Genomic DNA, 21710 nt, shown 5'->3' with positions numbered 1-21710 from the left:
AGGATAGGAGTAGGTTCCTGGGTCTGGGGAACATGAACTAGTTTAACCCTGCCAGCCAAATGGAGAAGTGGTCCCTGAGATGGATGGGCTCAGATAGCTATCTCCTTAGAAGCTGTCCAGGAGTCACCAGCTCTCCTAGTGCCTGGGACCTTGAATGTACTTTTTCTCTATGATTAAATAGTGTCTGAAAACAAAATGGCACCACCCGGAACACGTTTCTTTAGCTTGTTAGCAACATAGTGATGGTCAGACTTTGTGAGTCACTTTCATTTCGGGTCCTCTGTTAGGAAAAGCCAAGATACAAGTGCTTGATGTGTCTCCTGCTTGTTTGTGTTCTGAACTTCTTGATGGCATGATGCTAACTGGCTCTTCTTACTCGTTTTATCTTTTTAGGTTATCTTTAGGGCAAAACGTGGTGTCAGTTACATAGGAGATGTGGCAGTAGACGATGTTTCTTTTCAAGACTGCTCTCCGTTACTTGACACAAACAGGAAGTGCACTGCGGAGGAATTCACGTGTGCTAACAAGCACTGCATTGCAGAGGACAAGCTGTGTGACTTTGTGAATGACTGCGCAGATAATTCTGATGAGACCATGTTCATCTGTGGTAAGTGAAAGTGGTTTTCAGGTCCTTGCTTGACGTTCCTTACTGAAACGTAAATTTTAGGTAGATTTCAGTGGCACATGCAAGCATAGTGAGTAAGTGTTTACATGGCCCCATGCCTCCTTTTCAGTACTTAATTTTGAACACAATTTACAGAAAACTGATGGATAGCTTTTTTTTTTTTTTTTGCATAAAGCTATACGGTAATTGGAGTTAAATTGGAAAGCAGGTAGGGAAACAACTACTAACCATATGAAACAATGTATTTGAAAAAAAGAGGCCAAGCTCCCATCAAAGGCAATTTATATGTGTGTAGTTTGATTGATTTTAAAAGGCTGACATTCATTTATATGACGCATCAGGTGAGCTATGTTGAAGAAGAAAACAAACTAATGCGCAGAAAATGCATTACAATAACAAAGTATTCTGTTGCAATAGATTCATATTAACTCTGCAGAGCTGTTGTTTGGGTTCAACTCATACTAGACAGGACCTATTGAAAAATCCCTTAGCGAAATGGGCCATGTGTGTTCATTCAGGTGATCCTGTGACATTGTGTGACACAATTCACTTCATTTCATTGGAAATGAGGTGAATATAGTTTGCCAAAATGGAGGTTTATAGGTCACCCTACTGTTACCAGTTCTGAGCTAGAATGCTACAGTTAGGTGTATCTGATTCTTGATCCAAATCTGTACTTTCAATAACAACTTTAGCATGGGCACTGATTGTTACACAGAGCTTTAAAAAAACAAAAGCAAAAACAAACCTTTATTTCCTCATCTCCACTTGCTCTTCATGTAAACCCTCAGAGGTCGATATTATTAGTGCCCATTATGGGTGAAGCTAACAACAGGACTTATTTGAGCTTCATCAAAATTACTACAAATGGTGCTAAGTTGGGCTTATCACCCATGTCCTTTGACTTATGATCTATTGCCCTGCTTAAACTACCAAATCACCATATTGAAAGCTGAATCTTTCTCATAAATTATTGAGCTGGGAAATGGCCTGGCTTGCAAAGTATGTGCCGGGAAAATATGAGGATTCAAGTTTGGATCCCAAGCATACATGTAAAAGTCCATAAATAGCACAGGTCTGGTAAGCCAGCACTTGGGGTTGGAGGCAAGTGGATCCTTGGAGCTTATTGATCGGACAGCCTAATCTGATAGTAAGCTGCAGGCTCCATGCAAAACACTGTAGTAAAATAATTAGGTGAAGAGTGATGAAGGAAGATGCCAAGTCTTGACTTCCAGCCTCTCCACTCATGCATACACAGACATGCAGGAATACGTCTCTGCATATGTGTACACTCATGAGCATGTGCATACATTGTACACATGCAAACATCTATTTACATTAATAGTTATTGATGTAGACCTTTTGTTTATGTCACACAGATATTTGTTATTTGAAAGTGTAAAAACAAGACATAAGTGTGCATAAACAAAGCAGAAGCATTTGGCTAATCTTGAATACTGCATTTATTAATATATAACTATTAATATTTAGCTTTTACATTTGAATGTGTTCAGCCAAATTTTACATGATTGTTTTAGTTTCTTTGATGGCATTTTCATTTACATAAGATGCTAATTTATTCAGGGATTAGTTAAGTAGAGTAGATATGTTTTTGAAAATCACTTGTAGTCTTTGTCTCTTTAAAAGGTATAATTTAATGTATTTTCAGTACTCAAAACATCAATTTACTACTGCTTAATTTTTCTAATGGCATTCATGCTCTAATATTATTAATATTTTATGATTGTGGCTTTTATGAAGTTTGGTAAACTTTATCTCTTGAACATTCTTTTATATGAAATAGCCATGGGTAAGAGTTAATCCATCCTAAAGGTTCTCAGTTCTCTCTTCTCCTTTCCCTCCCTCTTCCATTCCCTCTCACAGTCATAGCAGCTGAGATCACCTGTCTAGAACAAACTAGACATGCTGTTCTCCTGAGTTAGAGCCAGACTGATCTCAAACTCTCCATGTAGCTGAGGCTGGCTTTGGGCATGTGATCCTTCTACCTTGCTTTCAAGTGATAAAATTATTATTGTGCCTGCCTTTCAGAAGATGTTTTTGGAGATGATCACATTGCTAAATGCGTTGATGTTTACTGGGCCTATGTATATCAAATCATAGAATCGTGGAAGTTAAATTTATTCCAGAGGCTGCACAGGACAAAGGAAAATGTCTTCAATGGCCCACATAAAAATAGCCAATATAAAACGCTAAAATGACCCTCAGAAGTCATGATACTTGAACTTGGTTCTAACTACAGAAGTGGGATCCTCTTTTTTATTGCCTTTCTTACTTTTATCATATGCTCTAAACATTCCACTGCATCCTCAGTATACTGGCCTTGAATATTATGGTTTAGTTACAGTGGCTGGAAACTGCTGGAAGAGTGAGTGCTGATACTGCCCTGCATGCACTGTAAACCTTGGTGTTCTCATTAGATCTAGAAGAATAGCAGGAAACAATGAAGAGAATCACCATAATAGCTGATTTCAGAACTCAGGCTGGCAACTAATTAAGTGTTTGGGCTTAAAAATCTACCTTTTTATTGAGGGTTCTACATAAACCTTAAACATGTATCACCACTAAAGAAAATTACAACTCCTGAAGCATCGTTAGTTAGAGGCACATCATCTACAAATAGCACCAAGGGTGATGAGGCAAAATCAGGGCATGGACTGGGACTCATCTTGGAGGAGAAAAATAACACATTATAATACAAACTTACTTGTTACCTTAATTTTATGTAACATCACATAAACTGTGAAATCACAAACTGTTGGGAAAATGAAAGCCACTTGCTGCTTTAGCATTTGGAGAACATTTCTAATGTATTGGAAATAGTCCTTACGACTGATTTGTTTTATCTAAAACTCTGTAAATCTCTAATTTAATATCATTGATTTAAAGGTTCCTATGAAAAATTTATTATTTTGGTTCCTTCTAATTTTATTGTATTTCATTAATCATATCAGGTAGAGAATTGCTGAGAGACTAGCCTAAAATTTACTATGAAGTGCAGGCTGTTACTGAATTCAGGATTCTTCTGCCTCAAACACTGCAAAAGTGCTGACATTTTAGGCATGAAACATCCTAACTATTCTTCCTTTAATATTTTAGTTAGAAATTTATTGTTGGTATTTAATAGCTAGTATAGCAGGCTTTATCCAAATTCTTGAATCTGCCGTGTGATAAGTAAATGTATTCCACTATTGAGCAGCTTTAGATTCCTCCTCATTTTAAGCATAAAGAGAATATGCATATAAAGACACTGGAAATTTTATTTTAAAACATTAAAGTAATTTCAAAAGTTTATATATGTTAAAGACGCAGTAATAGGTGTTTAGAAATAGGCTGGACTCTATTAGAAAATAGGAAGTTTTTATTGGATAAGATTTGAAAGATATTTTACCTTTTCCTCAAAAACAAAATTAGAAAATGTTTTGAGCCAAAGAGTCATATAGCAATTTATAAAAAAAACTTACAGGCCTTGTTAAGGTAATATTTAGGTAATTTGAAAAGACTGGTAAAGTTTATCATAATTCAGCTAAAATGTCAAAATAAATAGTGAAAATGGAGGATTAAAAACAATTTTATCAATGTTTATAGGACAAGTATGAGTTTTGTAAGTATAAACAATAAATAACATAAAGGGTTTTCTCAGGGGCCTATACCATATACTTCTGTTAGATACAAGATATTCTTTCTGTGTAGGCATGTAAATGCACAGAGCACATGTCAATGGACACAGATGCACACAGAAGTATGTGTGCAAGCTTGTAAATAGCATGGGAAGTATAAACACTAATGAGGAGGGATCTAAGCCACTCTTGAACCAGTGGCTTGGCTTCTTTTCATTTGAAATGTGTCTCACTGTGATTTGAATGTGAATGTCCCAAATGACTAATGATGCTGAGACTCTAGGCAGGAGCCTAGAACAGCTATCCCCTGAGAGAAGCCACTCAGCACCAGCGCCAAGCAGACTCTGAGACCCACAGCCAAACTTTAGGCGGAGCTTGGGGATTCTCATGGAAGAATGCGGGAAGGATACAAGGATCCACAGGAGACAAGCACTGCACAGGAAGACAGAGTCAACTACCCTATGCCCACAGGGACTTACAGAGACTGCAGCACCATCCAAAGTGCATGCATAGTCTAGACTGAGGCCCCCTAAATAGGCAGCTTGGTCTTTACGCGGGTCCTCTAGCAAGTGGAGCATGGTCTGTCTCTGATGTGGACTCGGTTGCCTGCTTTTAGATCACTTGCTCCTAGCTGGGCTGCCTTGTCTGGCCTCAGTAGAAGAGGATGCACTTAGTCCTGATGCGACTGGATCAACCCACTGAGCCTATTCTGGGTTGGTGTGGGGGCTTCCATTTTCTGAGTACAAGGGAAGGAAGAAAGGGGGAAAGAGTGAGAGGGTGGTAGCTGAAGGAGAGGAGGGAGGGGGAGTGTTCAGGATGGAAAGATAATAAATAAATAAGAGTTTAAAAATAAAATGAAATAAAACCTTTTCTACATTGAAAAAGAAGAGAACAGCCCTGAAATCATTTGCACATGAAACATCAGTGGTTTTGTGTATGTCTCTTCCTGCATACGTGTAGGCACATACAAACACATGTATGTGTGGAAACCAGAGGACACTTTATTAGATTGACTTCTCTCATTTCACCTTGAGTGTGGGTTCCGGGCATTGAACTCCACTGTGAGGTTTGCCAGCAAAAATGACTTGGTCTGCTCAGCCATCCTCCATTTGTAGGATTTAACATATATTCCTAGATTAAGTCATTGCTAAACGTATAATTTTTTTTCAAAAGTGTATTATCATTCTCTGTGTTGGCTTAACTCTTTTTTTATTATAAGTGTGTGTGTGTGTGTGTGTGTGTGTGTGTGTGTGTGTGTGTGTGTGTGTGTGTGTGTACGTACCAGCATATATTCACTACAGTTCATGTGAAGGGTAGAGAACAGCTTTTAGGAATTAGGTTTCTCCTCCCACCTTGTGGAGGCAGCTGCTTTCTTTCTCTCTCTCATTGTTCTGCATCTTTGAGTACTCAACAAATGAGTTCCTGATTATTTTCCTCTCAAACCCCCATCTCACAGTAGGACTGCTAGACTTACAAATATGAGTCACCCAGCATACACAGTTCCAAGTTGCATGGGGTCCCAGGACTGAGAGGGCGATATGGACACAAGCTTTACCCAAAAGGCTATTTCCAGTTGATAATAGTTTGCAAAGGAATACAAAAAGCGATACAGACCACATTTCAGGCTAGGCTTTATAGATAATTTCTTTTTATGATTCAGTGATATTCTATTTGACTATATTGAATTTTATTTATCCACTCGCCTAAACAAGAATTAGTTGTTTCTGAATTCATCAGTTCTGAATGCAATGGCTGCAAATTTGTACACTGTATGACATTTTGAACCCCATGTTGAAGTAATTGGGGGAAATATCACCTTACCTAGGCCCATGAGGACTTACAGAGACTGAAGCACCAACCAAAGAGCGTGCATGTTCTGGACCTCGGGCTCCTACATATATGTAACTGATGGTTCTTCATGTGGGTCCCCTAACAAGTGGAGCAGGGGATGTCATGGACTCGGTTGCCTGATTATAGCTCACTTGACCCTAGCTGGGCTGCCAATATCTGTATATGTTCCTGTTGCCAGCTGAATGTCCACTTCTTTACTGTGACACATAGAAAAACTGGACTTTGTTGAGATATCTGTGTCTTAGTATTTTTATGCAACTGTATACTTAACAATATTTATTTTATTTATTTGTCTATATGTATGTGTATGAATTTGTTTGTCTGTTTATCTACTCTGTGTGTGTGGGTAGGAGGGTGCACATGGGGGCCTGAAGTAGGCATTGAATCATTGAGAGCGGAAGTCTTGGTGAGTGTCTCAGTGTGGTTCCTGGATCCAACTCTGGTTCTATTAAAAAAAAGTACTAAGAAATCTTTACCACTGGCCATTTAATCAGCCTTCGTACATTTATATATTTTTGTTTGATCTGTTTGGGACTTTTGTGTGTGACAAACCTACACTATGTTGATAAGTGTACCATTGCAAAGCCTGAAGTCACTGACCTTGGTTCCTCTTTACTTGATCTTGCTTTTTCCCTTCCTTAAGTAAATGTTTAATCAATTTGTTAGCAAGCATGAGACACTTCATTGTTATTTCGTTGAATGTAAAGATAAAACTAGTTGTGAATTGACATTGTAGCAACAATCAGTATCCTTATACAGAGATGTAGGAAACAGCAACCCTGTAGTTATTGTCTGATCTACCATCCATTTTGTTTTCCTCATGCAAAAATAATATTTTATTATGTTACTATTTTCAAACTTGTATGGGAAAGCAACGATCTCATTTACATTAATCTCAATCCTACCTTAACAAAATTGCTTATAAACTCGATGACTCAGTTGATGTTTATTCTTTTAGATTTCTTTTATATAAATAGTCCATTATGTCAGTTGTCATAAAGGCAATTTTATTTGTTTCTTTACTTTTACTCCCTTTTCTAACTTCATTGCCCTATCACACTCTGTGTAACATTCAAGGGGAATGAAAGAGAGTTTTCTTGTTTGTTTCTGATGTCAGCAGTAGAGCGTCACATCAGTTTCTTTCCTATTATATATACTACTTGTAGCATTATATTGATGTGGGTTTTATGAAGTTAAAGAAGTGTCAGCTTATGTTTTGTTTGCTGAGAGGTTTTGGGTGAATTTTGACAATTGGTTATTCTCTATCTGTCAATATTAAGATTTTTTTATCTTTAGTTGGTTAATGAGATGAACTGTGCCATATGTTCTGCGAGTTGTGGGTCAGGCTTACAAATATATGTGATATCATTTGGTTATGATGCATAATTATTTTTATACAGTGTTATCTTTGACATGTTAATACTTATGCTGAGAATTTTTGCATCCTTGTTGTCAAAGATACTGTGGGGAATCTCTCTAATGTTTATAGAGTTCTTTTTTTTCTTAATTTTTTTTGCTAAGTAAACATTTCCCTCTTATTCAATTTTGACAAGATTAATTCTAACATTCTTGCTGGAAACTGCCATGTACGGGTAGTGTCCAAAACTGCTTGATATCTTTCTGATCTTCCTTGGACCAGGCGATCCCTGACGCATATCTTACTAGGGTTAAAATAAGCAGGAAGATAGGAGCCAAAATTCAACAAGTGTGTGTTTACATAGAAGTATGCTTTCATTTATAATGTCTTAGCAAAATTTTAAAAATGAGTATTTATTTATTCCTTTGGCAGATATTTATTATCTATTATGTACCAGGTTTTATTCTGTTTGCTTGGGATAATGCAGCGTGAACTAGAAATGAATTTCTATACTTACTGGAATTTCAGTTGTGCATGGTTGTTTTGGTAGTGACAAACTCAAATGAATAAAATAAGTAAAACACAGTATTTAGAAAATAATACAGTAATTACAGTGCCACATATACATTTATATAATAGTGATTGTGCTGTGTAATGGAGAATATAGGAAAGACTTGTTCAGAGTGATGACTCATGGGATTAAATATGGTAGTCATATCAGTTCTTATTAAGAAATTATATTTAAATTAAAATAGAAAATAATGTTTGTTCAAGCAAGATGATTTATAGTATATTGAAAGCAATACTTAAACCAGACCTTTTTATACTGATAATCTGTCAGCAATCATATCTTCTTTATATTTACTTGTTTGTTTATCTATTGTGTGTATGTTTCAGATACATGTGCTTAGCATATACGAGTGCACACAAGCATGCTGCAAAGTATGCATAGATATGAGAGAACAAGTTGCCAGAGTCAGTCCTCCCGTTCTACCTTGTAGGTGCATCAAACTCAGTCATGGTTCCAGGCTAGGTGGCAAGCACCATTTACCATCTGAGTCATTTTTCTGCTTTCCTTTGTCTTTTATTATGACAGAAGGACAATTTCATCAGATAATATAGTGGTAAGATACTGTTAAACAAAAATAGGACTTGTGTCACCCCTGAATTCACTGTGAATTGAAAATATATTTAAGCAAAACATATTTAATGTGCCTGATTTGCAAGCCATTAGAGCTTAGTTGTTCAGTGTGCTGTACAATAGAACACAAGCTGTGTGCCCTAGATTACATGAGTGGCCGACTCAGAGCTGTCCTGCATCATGAGAGTCTTAGTGCATGTTTCCAGTCCACTGGGATCCAAACTCAAGTCTGAAGTGTGAGTTTTACTCAGCGTGTGTTTCTTTGTACATAACAAAGTCAAAGAAACTAAGCCAAACCGTTAAATGCAAGAAACCCCATATTTCACTCAGTCAAAATTTATGTGTAATCAATGTGAATAATTTGTAATTAACACATGCCACCTGACATACTGGTACCAAGATTCTCTTGCCTTTATTTGGGTGGTAAACATTGATTATTCTAATAAACCTGGCCCTGGCAGGAACAAAGAAAAGAATATATGATGTGAATAATATTTGAGGATCAATAATTTGTATGAAGGAAGTGAGAAAGACAGAGGTGTAAATTACTTCTGGAGAGAATAGAGGGAGATAAGTAATGCTTAAACACTAATTCCAACATTGGCTTGCATAAAGATGAATCACCACCTTGAGAACAACTTGTGTGTTTTCAGAAACTTTATTAATCATGATCTGGGAATAGCTTTTTCTTTCTTTTGGAGATTGTGCTAGAAAGTAGGTCAGGCACCATAATGTTAATAAGCCAGGCTTCTTGTGAAGGATCAGCTACCCTGAGCTTTAGGAGTTCATTACTGAAGGCTGCTGCTGAGTGCCCTGGAGTTGAGAAACCTTTCCTTGTCTTTTCAAAATCATCAGGACTGATCCTTGCTCTTCCTTATGCAGTATTTTGCAAAACATGGTAGGGCCTTATTTTCCATAATTTGTGCTAGGATAATCAATAGATAATAAGAATTTATGTATGAGGTGCTTTTATTGATCACTTAAATGTTTTTTGTATGTAAAATTCATTTTAAATTTTCAAAAGATTAACATTATCAACTTGGGAGGATATTTTTCAAAATACTATGGCCTATAATTTTTGCATATGCTTGCAAATATACTTTGAGTAGAAGATGTTTTTAAATACTTATTTATTTTAATTTGTGTGTTATGCATGTTTTGTATGTCTGTATGTGTGCTACCTGGATGCATTGACCATGAAGGCCTGAAGAGGGCGTGCAGTTTCCTGGAACTTCAGTTATAGATGGATATATATATTTCTAAGATATATATTATATATTACTACAGAACTATAGTAAAGTTTCAACTAACACAGTGATTTTGTCACAGCTTTGAGTATATAGCTTTCTTCTGTTTTATTATATGTGTTCATTTTATAATCATTGCCACACCTCATAGTTTATGTCTTCACAAAGATATCTTCTGAGCTATATTATATCCCATACTTATTCTCACCATTCTTATTTTGAAAAATCATAAGTTTTATATTCATGTCTAATTTTATATTTTCTCATTATTAGAAAAAATTTAGATTGGCTCCTCAGACTCAGAGTCTCTCTTTTCTCTCAATATAATACCATTGAGATACATTGACAATGTATATATAAATAATTTTATTTTTAGCTCTCTTACCTATACTCTAGGATATAAATATAATATTCAGTGTTGTTCTCTCTAATACTAACTATATTGTCCTGCATGAACACAAGCACTGAAAGGTGCTTCTCAGCACCTGAACATTTTGTACTTTAACTATTTTTATTCTTGTTGTTCTCATGAATATGAAGTAGAGATGATTGTTAATTCATATTTAACTTGGTTTTAATAATATTGAATATCATTATCAATTTTGACACAAACTTCTACTTTGTTGATCTGTCTTATTATCTCACTATGGACCTCTAACTGGCTGTGAACTTATTATGTGGACCAGGCAGCTGTGAACAGGGTTCCATCTGCCACTGCCTCTCAAATGCTTGGATTTATTATGTGTGTCTGTGTATTCTATCTTTCTGCTTATCTATCTATCTATCTATCTATCTATCTATCTATCTATCTATCTGCTTCCCGACTGTCATTATGTGGCTTTCTCTGCCATACACTCTCACCATGATGAAATTCCTCACTGTAGGTAGACCAAATGCAGTGTGGACAACTTCAAATCTGTATAACAAAACAAGTCTTCCAGTTTTAAGAGTAACTATATAATTGTCCCTCTCAATGTGCTATCCTATGGTTCCCCTGATCTTAAGTTTACATTTTAGAAAGACTAACCCTAACCCTAACCCTGACTAGCTCATAATTTAAAGTAACCCACTGATACTAGTCTACATTTTACCATGTAGCTGATTACCTCTGCTCAGGTACCATGTGTCTGCCCTCCTCACATCTTCCTGGATGAATCTCCTGCTTCTGCTGGCTCTATCCCAGACTCCTTTCTGCCTACTGGATGTCCTATCTTCTATTCTACCCTTTCCTATAAGCCATAGTTTTTTTTTAATTGACAGGTAATACATCCACACAATACAAAAGACATCCTCTGTACAATCTACTATCATAATTTGGATAGCCATAATATCTCTATCTCCTGTTTAAGTTCTGCAGATAAGTGCTGTTTGTTCTCTATATCTTTCATGTCAATCTTACAATATATAATATCAATTAATAAAATAATGAAAACATGAAGACTTAGCAGAAAAACAGATTAACCTTTTTATAAGCACACAAAATCAAGATGTCGAAGTTGAGGTGATTAAATTATGTAGAATTACAGAATTGTGTGAACCTTAAGTTACTTTAAGCCTTTTACAACTTGATCGAACACAAAGAATGCTCGGAATTATTCATTTTCCCTCTATTATAATCATGTCAACTTTGTAAAAGTTCCCTCCTAGCACTTACTCCATTCTCTTGAAATGTGAGAACTCTTCTAGAATGTAAATACAGATCAATCAGCCTCAACACTTCAAAAATTTCTTAAATATATTGACAAATGCAGTACCAGCCAATAATGACATCATCTCTAGTGTGTAATCCTAGCACTATAGGAGGTAGGTGGATCTCTGTGAGTTTGAGGCCAGCCTGTTCTACACATGAGTAGAGGACAGCCAAGGTTACACAAAGAAACCCTGTCTAAAAAACGAGAGAGAGAGAGAAAGAGAGAGAGAGAGAGAGAGAGAGAGAGAGAGAGAGAGAGAGAGAGAGAGAGATATCATATCTATAAATATCTGTGATGTCACAGAAATTACTTCTTTGTGACAATGAAGAACGTAAGAGACAGTTACTTCCCATTTGAACTCTTTCCTATGGAGAACATACTGTCTCACATTAAAAAGTTTTTGTGCATGTCAGGTACCCTTTTTTATAGTAATATTTTTTCTAGTACTAAATCAGTTTTTCCATAATTTTTCTATTATGCCATTTTCATTGTTCTAATTCTTGAAGGTTCTATTTCTTAACATTAAAAACCTAAGTATAGGACATTGGTAATGTTGAGTACAGATCACTTTAATGCTGTTTATCATGTTCTGAATAAGGCAGTTAAGGTATTCTTGAATGCTTTGATGGTATTTTATATGCATCATCCTAATCTTCTATAATCCTCTTTTTCCACCACTGGTCATATTTTTCTTTTAATTTTTTCCTTAACTATCCAAAAAATACTGAACTGATTTAGTGATAATTATGCCATCACACTGATCTTTTTAATTCTTGATTAGCTAGAAAATTAAAAAAAAAAAACCTAAGACATTTAACAGTTTATATGTCTTTAATTGGTCTCGTGTTGATTTTTTTCTAAAAAGGATTATGAGGTGGCTGTTTAAAAATAGAAAAAGATAATTCCAGATGGTAGGAATTACAGAGTTGTTTGCACAGATGCAAAGGTGAGAGAGATTATCATGTATTGATATTCCCTTTGAGAGTATGGTATAGCTAGATATAAATCAATGGAGGCAAACAGGGATCATGCGAACCAAAGCAAAGGGATGGATGATGTAAAAGCCACTTAAACAATATAAGCAGAAAGGAAGTGCCATCACATTTGGTGTTATAGACAGTAGTTTTGACAACATATGATATAAACAACTTTAGAAACTGAGAGTCACAGAAAGACATCTGCACATTCTATTAACAGAGAATTGTGTCAAGTACTTTCATTGAAAATATTTAGCTTATATTGGGAGTAGGACCTTGTAGATATCAGAATTACTTATCTGTGGGGGAATATCTGGGTTTTGGCGTAAACTGCTAGCAATTTCATCCCATATCCTTATATAAAGAAGGACAAGACAAGGAAGTTTTAGAGTTCATGACTTCGTACATTGATTTAAAGCCTGACCAATATCTGATATTCTTGAGATGTTACCATCTGGGGGCTAGCCTCAGAGATTTCAGCTTTGAGAAAGACATTCCTATGGATTTTATATGGTCAAGCACCTTGGCATTACATATATATATAGATGTTGTATATAATATTATATATACAATATATAATATAATATATAATATGTATATATTGTATTATAGCTATACATAATGGCAATAAAAATACAGTTTCTAGGTAATTACATAGAGAGTATACGTTACTGAAATTGTGTGAATACTCCCAAATACCAGCAGTAATCAAAAGGCAAATACTTATAAAAATGGCAGAATCGGAGACAGCTGAAGGAAAAGGAGGAAAAGAAACCATCTGAAGTTATCACCCCCCAAAAGGAAGCTTTTATCTAAAATTAGTTGGTATTGCTCACTGTGCATACAGTAAGTAACACGAGGGTTCAGACACCTCTGTTGAGTTTAATATCAAGGAAGGAAATTGGTAATCAGTAAATGTTAGTTCTACAAACTAATAGAAACTACACTTGTAATTTTACATATTTAATGGTATCATTCCTAGGCCCTGCTATAGCTACTTTGGTTTACCTCTACCTCAGATATGCATATATTAAACTTATAAATAAGATTTGACTTTTACTCACAAGAAACTTTTATTATTCTTATATAGGTTCAGGAATAGCCACACATTAACCAATTGAACACCAGACTCAGATTGATAGAAGTTTATTGAACATTGAACAAAAATTGACAGATCAGAGCCACAGTCTGGATTAGGCAAGCAGGCTGTGAAGAAGTCTCTTTCTAAGGTTATTACCACAACCTGGTAAACAACAAGGTGTAGGAAGAGAGGGAGTGGCAAGGGAGCAGCATTGCATCATTTTGACTAGATAAACATAATTGATTTTATTTGGAGTGTATTGTGTGCAGGTAGCTAGACAAAGCATTTTAAGCTGGTTGGCTAGGATAGGAATAGCCTTGAACTCATTAGAAAATGAGACAACTTCCTGAACAGAACACCAAGAGCTCAAGATAACTGACATGCAAGCACAGGGCCAAAAGGATTCTATGCCAGCCTTATGCATATGTATTACAGCCATAAACAATGTTTTTATAGGATTCCTGACCGTGAGAATGAGTGAGTCTGACTCTTTTGCCTGCTCTTGGGACTCATTTCCTCCTGTTGGGTTGCTATGTCCAATTTACATATGATAATTTTTGCTACCTCTTATTGTATTTTATTTTGTCATGTTTAACTGTTACCTCCTAAAAGCCTGTTCTTTTCTAATGAGAGCCAAAAAAGAGTGGATTCAAGGTGGAGGGTATCTGGGAGAAATGGGAGATGTAAAGGGAATGGAAATATAATCAGTTTTATCATCTGAGAAAAATAACATATTTTAAATAAAAGGGAAAAGTGTGGGAAAAGATTTAGGGGGAGGAATGTTGATTCAAAGATAGTTTTTCTTCCTTTACCTGAGTTTGCAATTTCTCCAGGTACTTCTACTAGGCGCTGTGACTTTGAGTTTGACATTTGTGCCTGGGAGCAGGATCATGATGAAGACATTGACTGGAACCTGAAAGCTAGCAACATTCAAGCTACAAGCACACAGCCAGCTGTAGACCACACCCTGAGGAATTCCTCTGGTCATTACATCATTCTCAAAAGCTATATCCCACAGCAGCCCATGAGAACAGCCAGAATATCCAGCCCAGTTATAAGCAAGAGAAGCAAAGACTGCAAGGTATGAGGGGCAAATTCAGGCATCTTGTAAAGAACAACTGCTAAAAAGGATGTACAGAAGAGAGAATGCCTAGCAAAAAAGCAGATATATATTCTAACTTATAAATCAATATATTTGAGGAGAAGAAAAATAAATGGGAGCAGTTATTATAATTGTTGGAGAAATTCTCTCATGAATACACTATACAGATGCCAGAATTATACACACACACACACACACACACACACACACACACACACACACACACATATACACAAAAGAAGTAAAACACCAGTGTTGTTCCCTCTGGATTTTAGTGCTTACAGAACCTATGAGAATTTAACAACTACCACCAATGAATATAAATAAATAACAGGCAATATATAAATGATATATCCAAGGTTTGAGGTAGTTAAAGCTACCTATAAAAGAGATGAAGTCTTTTAGAGAGGAAAAGAGTAAACTAGTTCCCTAAAACAAGAAAGAAAAATTACAGGCAAGAAAACCACCATTACATCATCTTTAGCTCATGAAGATTTGAATGAATGTCTTAGGTGTCTTAGCCACAGGACACAACATAACGAATTTAAAACAATAACTATAAAGTAAGCTCCCAAACATGATTCTCGTGTTACCTTACTTACAAGAAACTGATAAATAAATATACCACTTATTTATAGTCTGAGTTATGTAACCTTAAAATTATGTGACAATATATATGCTGAGTTGGTGTTCCTCAATATTTAAACACTGAAAGGAAGTAAATTGCATTCAAAGAGATGTTTGCTGATGACATCAGGTTATATGAAAGTTGTACAATATAAATTCTTTTGGCCTTCAAAGTCATGCTATTTGCTGTACACATGCGCAAAGTAGAGGTAGCTGTAACCCACGCAGAATTGTCTAAGATCAGCTTCCACCAGTGGTCATCACTGCAATCTGTCTTAATCCTTAGAGGAGGATTCATCAAAGGGGGATTTTCTGTCTCTTCCTAAGCTGGCTTCCCAGTTGGATTCTCGTAGAGCAATCTCGTCTCTCAGCTGGGCAGTGGGGTTTTACAAAAGAGAATTGAATGAAAGTTATAGAGAGAGAACTCAACCAGAAGTTTAGTATGGAAGTGAAAAGTCACACAACAGGATTACGCTTTGGTTTGGTACCAAATTGAGTTTTAATAAGGCATCACTTTACACGCTTTGTTCTCTTACAAAGAACTGACACTTTCTCAAAATTAAAAATACCATGTCCCCTGGAGGGGGAGACTTGGTGGCACTCAGAGGAAGGATAGCAGGTTACCAAGAAGAAACTTGATACCCTATGAGCATATACAGGGGGAGGAAATCCTCCTCAGTCACAGTCATAAGGGAGGGGAGTAAGGGGAAAATGGGAGGATACAAGAGATGGGATAACCATTGAGATGTTACAAGAATAAATTAATAAAGAATTAAAAATAAATAAATAAATAAAATAAAAACCAGACACACCAGATTTTGTAGATGCTAAGTCTGTCTATAATTGCAAGTTAGTTTTAGTCTACACATCTAATTAAATAGTAAAGCACGAAATATAAAAGTTATAGATTGACTTCCAAGCTTTTCTATTTGAATACTTTCTATAAAATCCTTAAAAATAATTTTTATGTAAGAGTAACTAAAAAATCTTATCCATCTCTATATCCTCTTGGTCACAAAACTGTAGTTGCTCCTATTCAAAGTACCAGTCTGAGAATAATAAGGGATACTGGACATGTCAAACCTTTAAGAGAAATGGCTTACCTTATTAATATTTATGACATAGATTGAACACAATAGGCAAGAAAAGGTCATACAGGAATTGCTAGGTCTCTAGAATGACAAATATTTTTATGAAGTAAACACGTAGACCACATATTTTAGTAAAATTATCTATACTCTTTCACCTTATGGGATATCTTTAACCAAAGAAAATGAAACTGGTTTCTTCCCTCATTTATGAAAATCAGGTAGCAGGGAGGATACAAAATTGATGAGAAAAATTAAATCATCAAATAATGGAAATTTTCTATTAAAATCATTAGAAGACTTAATACATTGCAAATGTTAACAATTCCTTCTTGTTGCTCTGGAGATAGTTGATGTTTTCTTCAAGTAGTTGTCCTGGAAACAAAGGAGATGATATTTATTTATATATTAACCCATTAGCATGACTAAAAACACCTTAAAATCAAGACATAAAATGTTTCACAATTTTAAATAAATGAGATGAAAGGAACTTGGAACATTGGGTGGGGATGCCTTGGCTTTCTGGGATCCATGCATCAGTAAGTCACAAAGCTGGTCCTGAATTCCTAGCATCTGTCTGTTGATGCCTCATGATATTGGTCCAGTCTTCTATATTCATCACTAAAATAAGTAATGCCAGGTAGGTTTTAATGTCCCAAGAAAAACCATCGTAAAATCTGGGTTGGAAAAGTTAGTCAGTGGAAGACAAATTTGTAAACAAAAACACTTCATCAGCTAGGGCATTTGAATAACCGTGTGGCATGGCTTTCTTCTCTTAGTCCAGGCTTTTGTAGTAAAGTACCTCACATATTAATTAGTCACATCTTTCATTCTTTAAGCACATTCACTCCATTTCTCTAGTGTGTTACATGCACAATTGTTGGTGTTTCAATAGTGCATTCTTCTTGTATAGTAAGTGCTCTCTCTATAATCGTTTTCTGCCAGGCACCTGGCAAAAATAAAAGCTTTCAAAAGCTCTGAATTACTATTGTTTAGAACCGTTTTTCTTCTTTTTCCCTGAATTTTCTTTGACTGCCTTTCAGTATGTAACAATGACTGATACTCTAGTAAACTCTGTCTCTGGCATATTGGATTATGTATCCATTAATTAAGTCAATAGTATTATTGGTTTTAGAAGCTCTTGGATTTGTGCTGCTGGTGCCTCTTTCCAGCATCCCAGGCAAAATCTGGTAGCTGCAGCTCTGCAAGGTTTGCTATGTGGAGTCCTGTGACTGTTACAGAACTAAAAATATGCTTTAAGCATAAGAATGAGGTAAAATGTATACACAAACACTCTTTGAGAACACCCGTTGGGCCATAATGAGGCCACTCTCATAGTGTCACCAGTCCATTCATGTACATAGCCCCAGTGACCTAATCATGTCATAAAGTTCCCTTCTCTTTGCACTTTGGCATTGGAAGCTAATTGCCAACAGGGGGATTTTAGAGACAGTACCAAACCTATAACCTTGAGCAGTCTTGCTTTAGAAATAGAAAAATAAACTCTTTTCTTTTTCTACTGAATTTCTATTCAATCTTTATTATAGCATCTTCTCTGAAAATAACTCAAGGCTATCTGTCCTACATTCACTCACTGATAAAGTGAGCAGAAGTCAATTGAATGTGCACATTTCATTTGCCTTCCGGATCTGTTAATAAAGAAGAAAATATTGAAATGTTTTTTGAAGTGAGAGAATTATATTTATTATCTGTAACTTCCTGGTTTTTTTTTTTTTTTGCTACAGATAATTTTTAATTACCACATGTATGGCACTGGCATTGGGGCCCTCATTTTGCTCCAGGTGACAGTCACAAATCACACAAAGGTACTCCTCAATCTCACTGAAGAACAAGGCAATTTCTGGCAGAGGAAAGAATTGCCATTATCCAGTGAAGAAGACTTTCAACTCAAATTTGAAGGCAGAGTTGGGGAAGGCCACCATGGTAGTATCGCACTTGATGACATTGTACTTACAAAGAGCTGCCTGTCATCTCGCCACTCCACAAGGGAAGAATTGTCACTTCCTCTTCCAACAGGTGTGTTCTCAGTTGTGTTTGCTTTGTGTTTTTTATAGGTGGAGGGCAGAAGGTAAGGAAATGGGTGGGAATGAAATGAATTCCTTATAATTCACTGTTTCATAATGCAAAAATGTTTTAAAACCAAAATGCATCTTGCAAGCCTTTATTTATAAAATTGTCTTCCAAATTTCTTGCCAGCTCTGTTATATTTAGCAGTTCCCGAATTCTCTACTTAGGCAATTGTGTCTTAGATAAGTCAAATAAAGGAAGACTCTATTGAAAGGAATCTGATTTCAAGTAAGATTTGGTCTTGAGCAAATATTCACATGTATTCTAACAAACTGTAAAGAAGATCTAGAGCAGAGGCATTCTGCTTTAATGAGACATTATTCTGGTTATGTATGTGCCTAGTGAGATTTCCAAACACAAGGGGGTTGCCTTCTAATAAAACTCCCACTAAGTTGAAAACAATGCAAATACATAGTGCACTTAGTACACCTGCACTGCCGAGCATCCCAGCTTAACCACAGGGTACACAGCAGTGAACCAGATGCCTTACCACGCCCTTCACGGCTGCTGAGAGCTACTTCCAAAACCAAGACAGTGCCACACCAGGTAAAGTTAAAATGGGAACTATTTGGAATGGTTTCTAGTGAATGTTAATTACATTCTCCCATCATAAAACAAGCAAAGGATTCTGGAGCCATCACAAATCATGAGGAGTCTGTAATTGCTTATCTTTTGTAGCCAAGTGTATATATCTAATTGAATAGCACGCTATGTATTTGTTGAAATTCTTCAAGATGTGAAATGTCCACACATCCTTTTATCCTGAACTATCTAGTCATTTCTTAAAGACATTATTTGGAACCATTGATTTAGAATTTTCTATATAACATATGAAGTGACAGTATTGTAAGATGTGAACTGTGAATCTGTACACTGGTGATAGCACACACACAAAAAACAGTATGTAAGTTTTATATGGGTTTTCAGTAGACAGTGTTACATGTAATTTGCCTGTAATAGTCCTGACACTGTTCAGAATACATAGAAGAACACACAGGCATACTAATACTACATTGAGGGGTAAGTCTCCTTAGGTGGGTATTTGAAATGGCTTTTGGATTCCTGAGTTAATCCACCTCTTGAGTGAGGTATAGCCTGCCTTCAGGATGGGAGTATAGGGAGGATGTCTGTTCAGATATTATACAAGCCTTATCTATAAAAAAATGTGAGTTACTGATCTTAGTAAAACAATCTTAAATTATGCTAGGGGTAGGAGATCACACATTTTTGGTGACCCATTTCAGTATTTAAGCACCAACTACTAAATGATAAATAAATACAATCTTTTGGGGGATATTGAAATATTTAGAGTTAAGCAATCATATAAAATAATCCTAATTATACATTAATTATAAAATTAATATCAAATGTTAATTATGCTAAACTCATTGTTTACTCTTATAGTATTTAATGCATGTTAAGAATTGTGATTACTCAGAGCACTGGGAGGATAGATCCATTGCTGAAATACTTGTCTTAAAGTGTGAGAGCCTGAGTTTTACCCTAGACGTAGTGGTGTGCATTTATAATTCCTTAGCTGGTAATTCCAGTGTTGAAGGGACAGAAATAGACAGATCAGTGGGGTTACCATATCAGCCAGGTTAGGCTAGTGGGCTCCTGGGCGGTCTGACACACAGTCTTGGTATCTGCAGCTCCTGGAACTGATGTGTTGCTTATATACACATACGCACACACTCATGTACATAATATAAAAATAAATATTTACAAAAGTACCTGTGTTCCTCATAACAAGTCAGGGAGACACAGGAAAATAGGAAAAGTACCATACTTTCTGGTAGGCTATGCGTAAATGTTGAGAACATATTTTAAAAACCATGATTGTGTTAGTAGGAAACACTGAAGATACCTAATTTGAGATCCTTATTAGAGGTATGGGAATTTAGAAGCACGGTGCTTTTGTGAGGAAATAGCACCTTCGGCTGGAGGTCCATATAGCACAGATGGTAGGGCTGAATGAGGAATGTGGCTGAGAGACTGGCAGTGGCAGGCCAGATATCATGGGAAAGAGGAGATGGTGTTGTGCAGACTGTTGGTGTGGGCTGTGGGTTATTCAGTAGGAATGAACAGTCACGCTGGGACCACAGGACCTAAGATATTAATAAGGAAATAGAAAAACTCAGAAGCGCATTGGGTATTGTGGAGTTTCCTTTCAGAATAAACACACATAGGTGTTAGAAAACAAACACATGAGAAAGGATATGGAACCTGAGAAGAATATTAATATTTTGGGGAAAACTATATTAAATCATAACAAATGAGATAAAGTATGTCACTGGCATAAATTATTAAGATGGCTACAGTAGAGAGACTACACACAAAGGAGCATTTTGAAAGTGGAGGGGAAATAGTTGAACATTTTAATACCTTCCAGATTGTGATATTTACATGTAAGTGAAGAAGATAAAAATAAAGGAGTATGTTAATTTGCTTTCATGTAATCAGTTAATGTAAACTCGACTTCATTTAGAAGTTATTCCAATGTGTTTTTAAATATACCAAATGCTAAGTGTGACATATTGAATTTTAGAGGTCTAAGCTGTGAAACCATTATGAAATACTTACTCCATTGTGAGCTGAGAGGATACATAAGTATTCTGACTTTTTAGGAGGAGTTGGCATCCCAATGAAATGAAAAGCCAAATGGCTTCCTTTGATTTTAATGAAGTGCATGGATAGAGTTAAAACAGTGTCTTTCCTGGCACTGGAGGTTTCACTTGGAGGCATAAGATATCTATTTGGGGTGTTATCTTCTTCATTATGTGGTGACTCCATTTAAATTCTTCTCATATGCATATATATTTTAGGAAGCTTTTACAGTAGTTGTTGGTTTCCATATTTCCATATGGTCTTTCCAAAGGCCATTAGTGCTAGTTGACCCTCCCCAGATTCCCTCCTTTACCTGTCTCTCATCTTCCTCCCCACTTAATCCTCCTACTGTAGTTTTCACATTGTTTCTATAACACAATGTCCTATTTCCCCTTCATTGGAAGATCCTCTCTTCCCCGCTGGTCACTTACTACGTACATACATCTATAGTTATGCAGATTGCATCCCACATTGAAAGCTTAAAATATAACATCCATATGTAAGAAAGAACCTACAATATTTGTCTTTTGAGATAGTGATTACCTCAGTCAGTATGATTTTTTCCTATTTCAATTTACTTGTAAATTTAA

The 21710-nt window shown here is 36.0% G+C and overlaps 1 protein-coding gene across 1 annotated transcript in view; it reads left to right on the top strand.

Annotated features, from left to right (window-relative positions):
- The window catches only part of Malrd1 (MAM and LDL receptor class A domain containing 1), a 641297-nt gene that overhangs the window by 261685 nt on the left and 357902 nt on the right, over nt 1-21710 (top strand). The window contains exons 23-25 of the mRNA XM_051151281.1: nt 394-607; nt 14442-14689; nt 18171-18462. Coding sequence (XP_051007238.1) covers nt 394-607; nt 14442-14689; nt 18171-18462 — 754 coding nt within the window. The remainder of the gene's footprint in view (nt 1-393; nt 608-14441; nt 14690-18170; nt 18463-21710) is intronic.

This window comes from Acomys russatus, chromosome 9 (assembly GCF_903995435.1).
Source record: "Acomys russatus chromosome 9, mAcoRus1.1, whole genome shotgun sequence".
NCBI lineage: Eukaryota > Metazoa > Chordata > Mammalia > Rodentia > Muridae > Acomys > Acomys russatus.
Note: the sequence above shows the minus strand (reverse complement) of the source record. Positions and strands in the feature narration are given on the sequence as shown.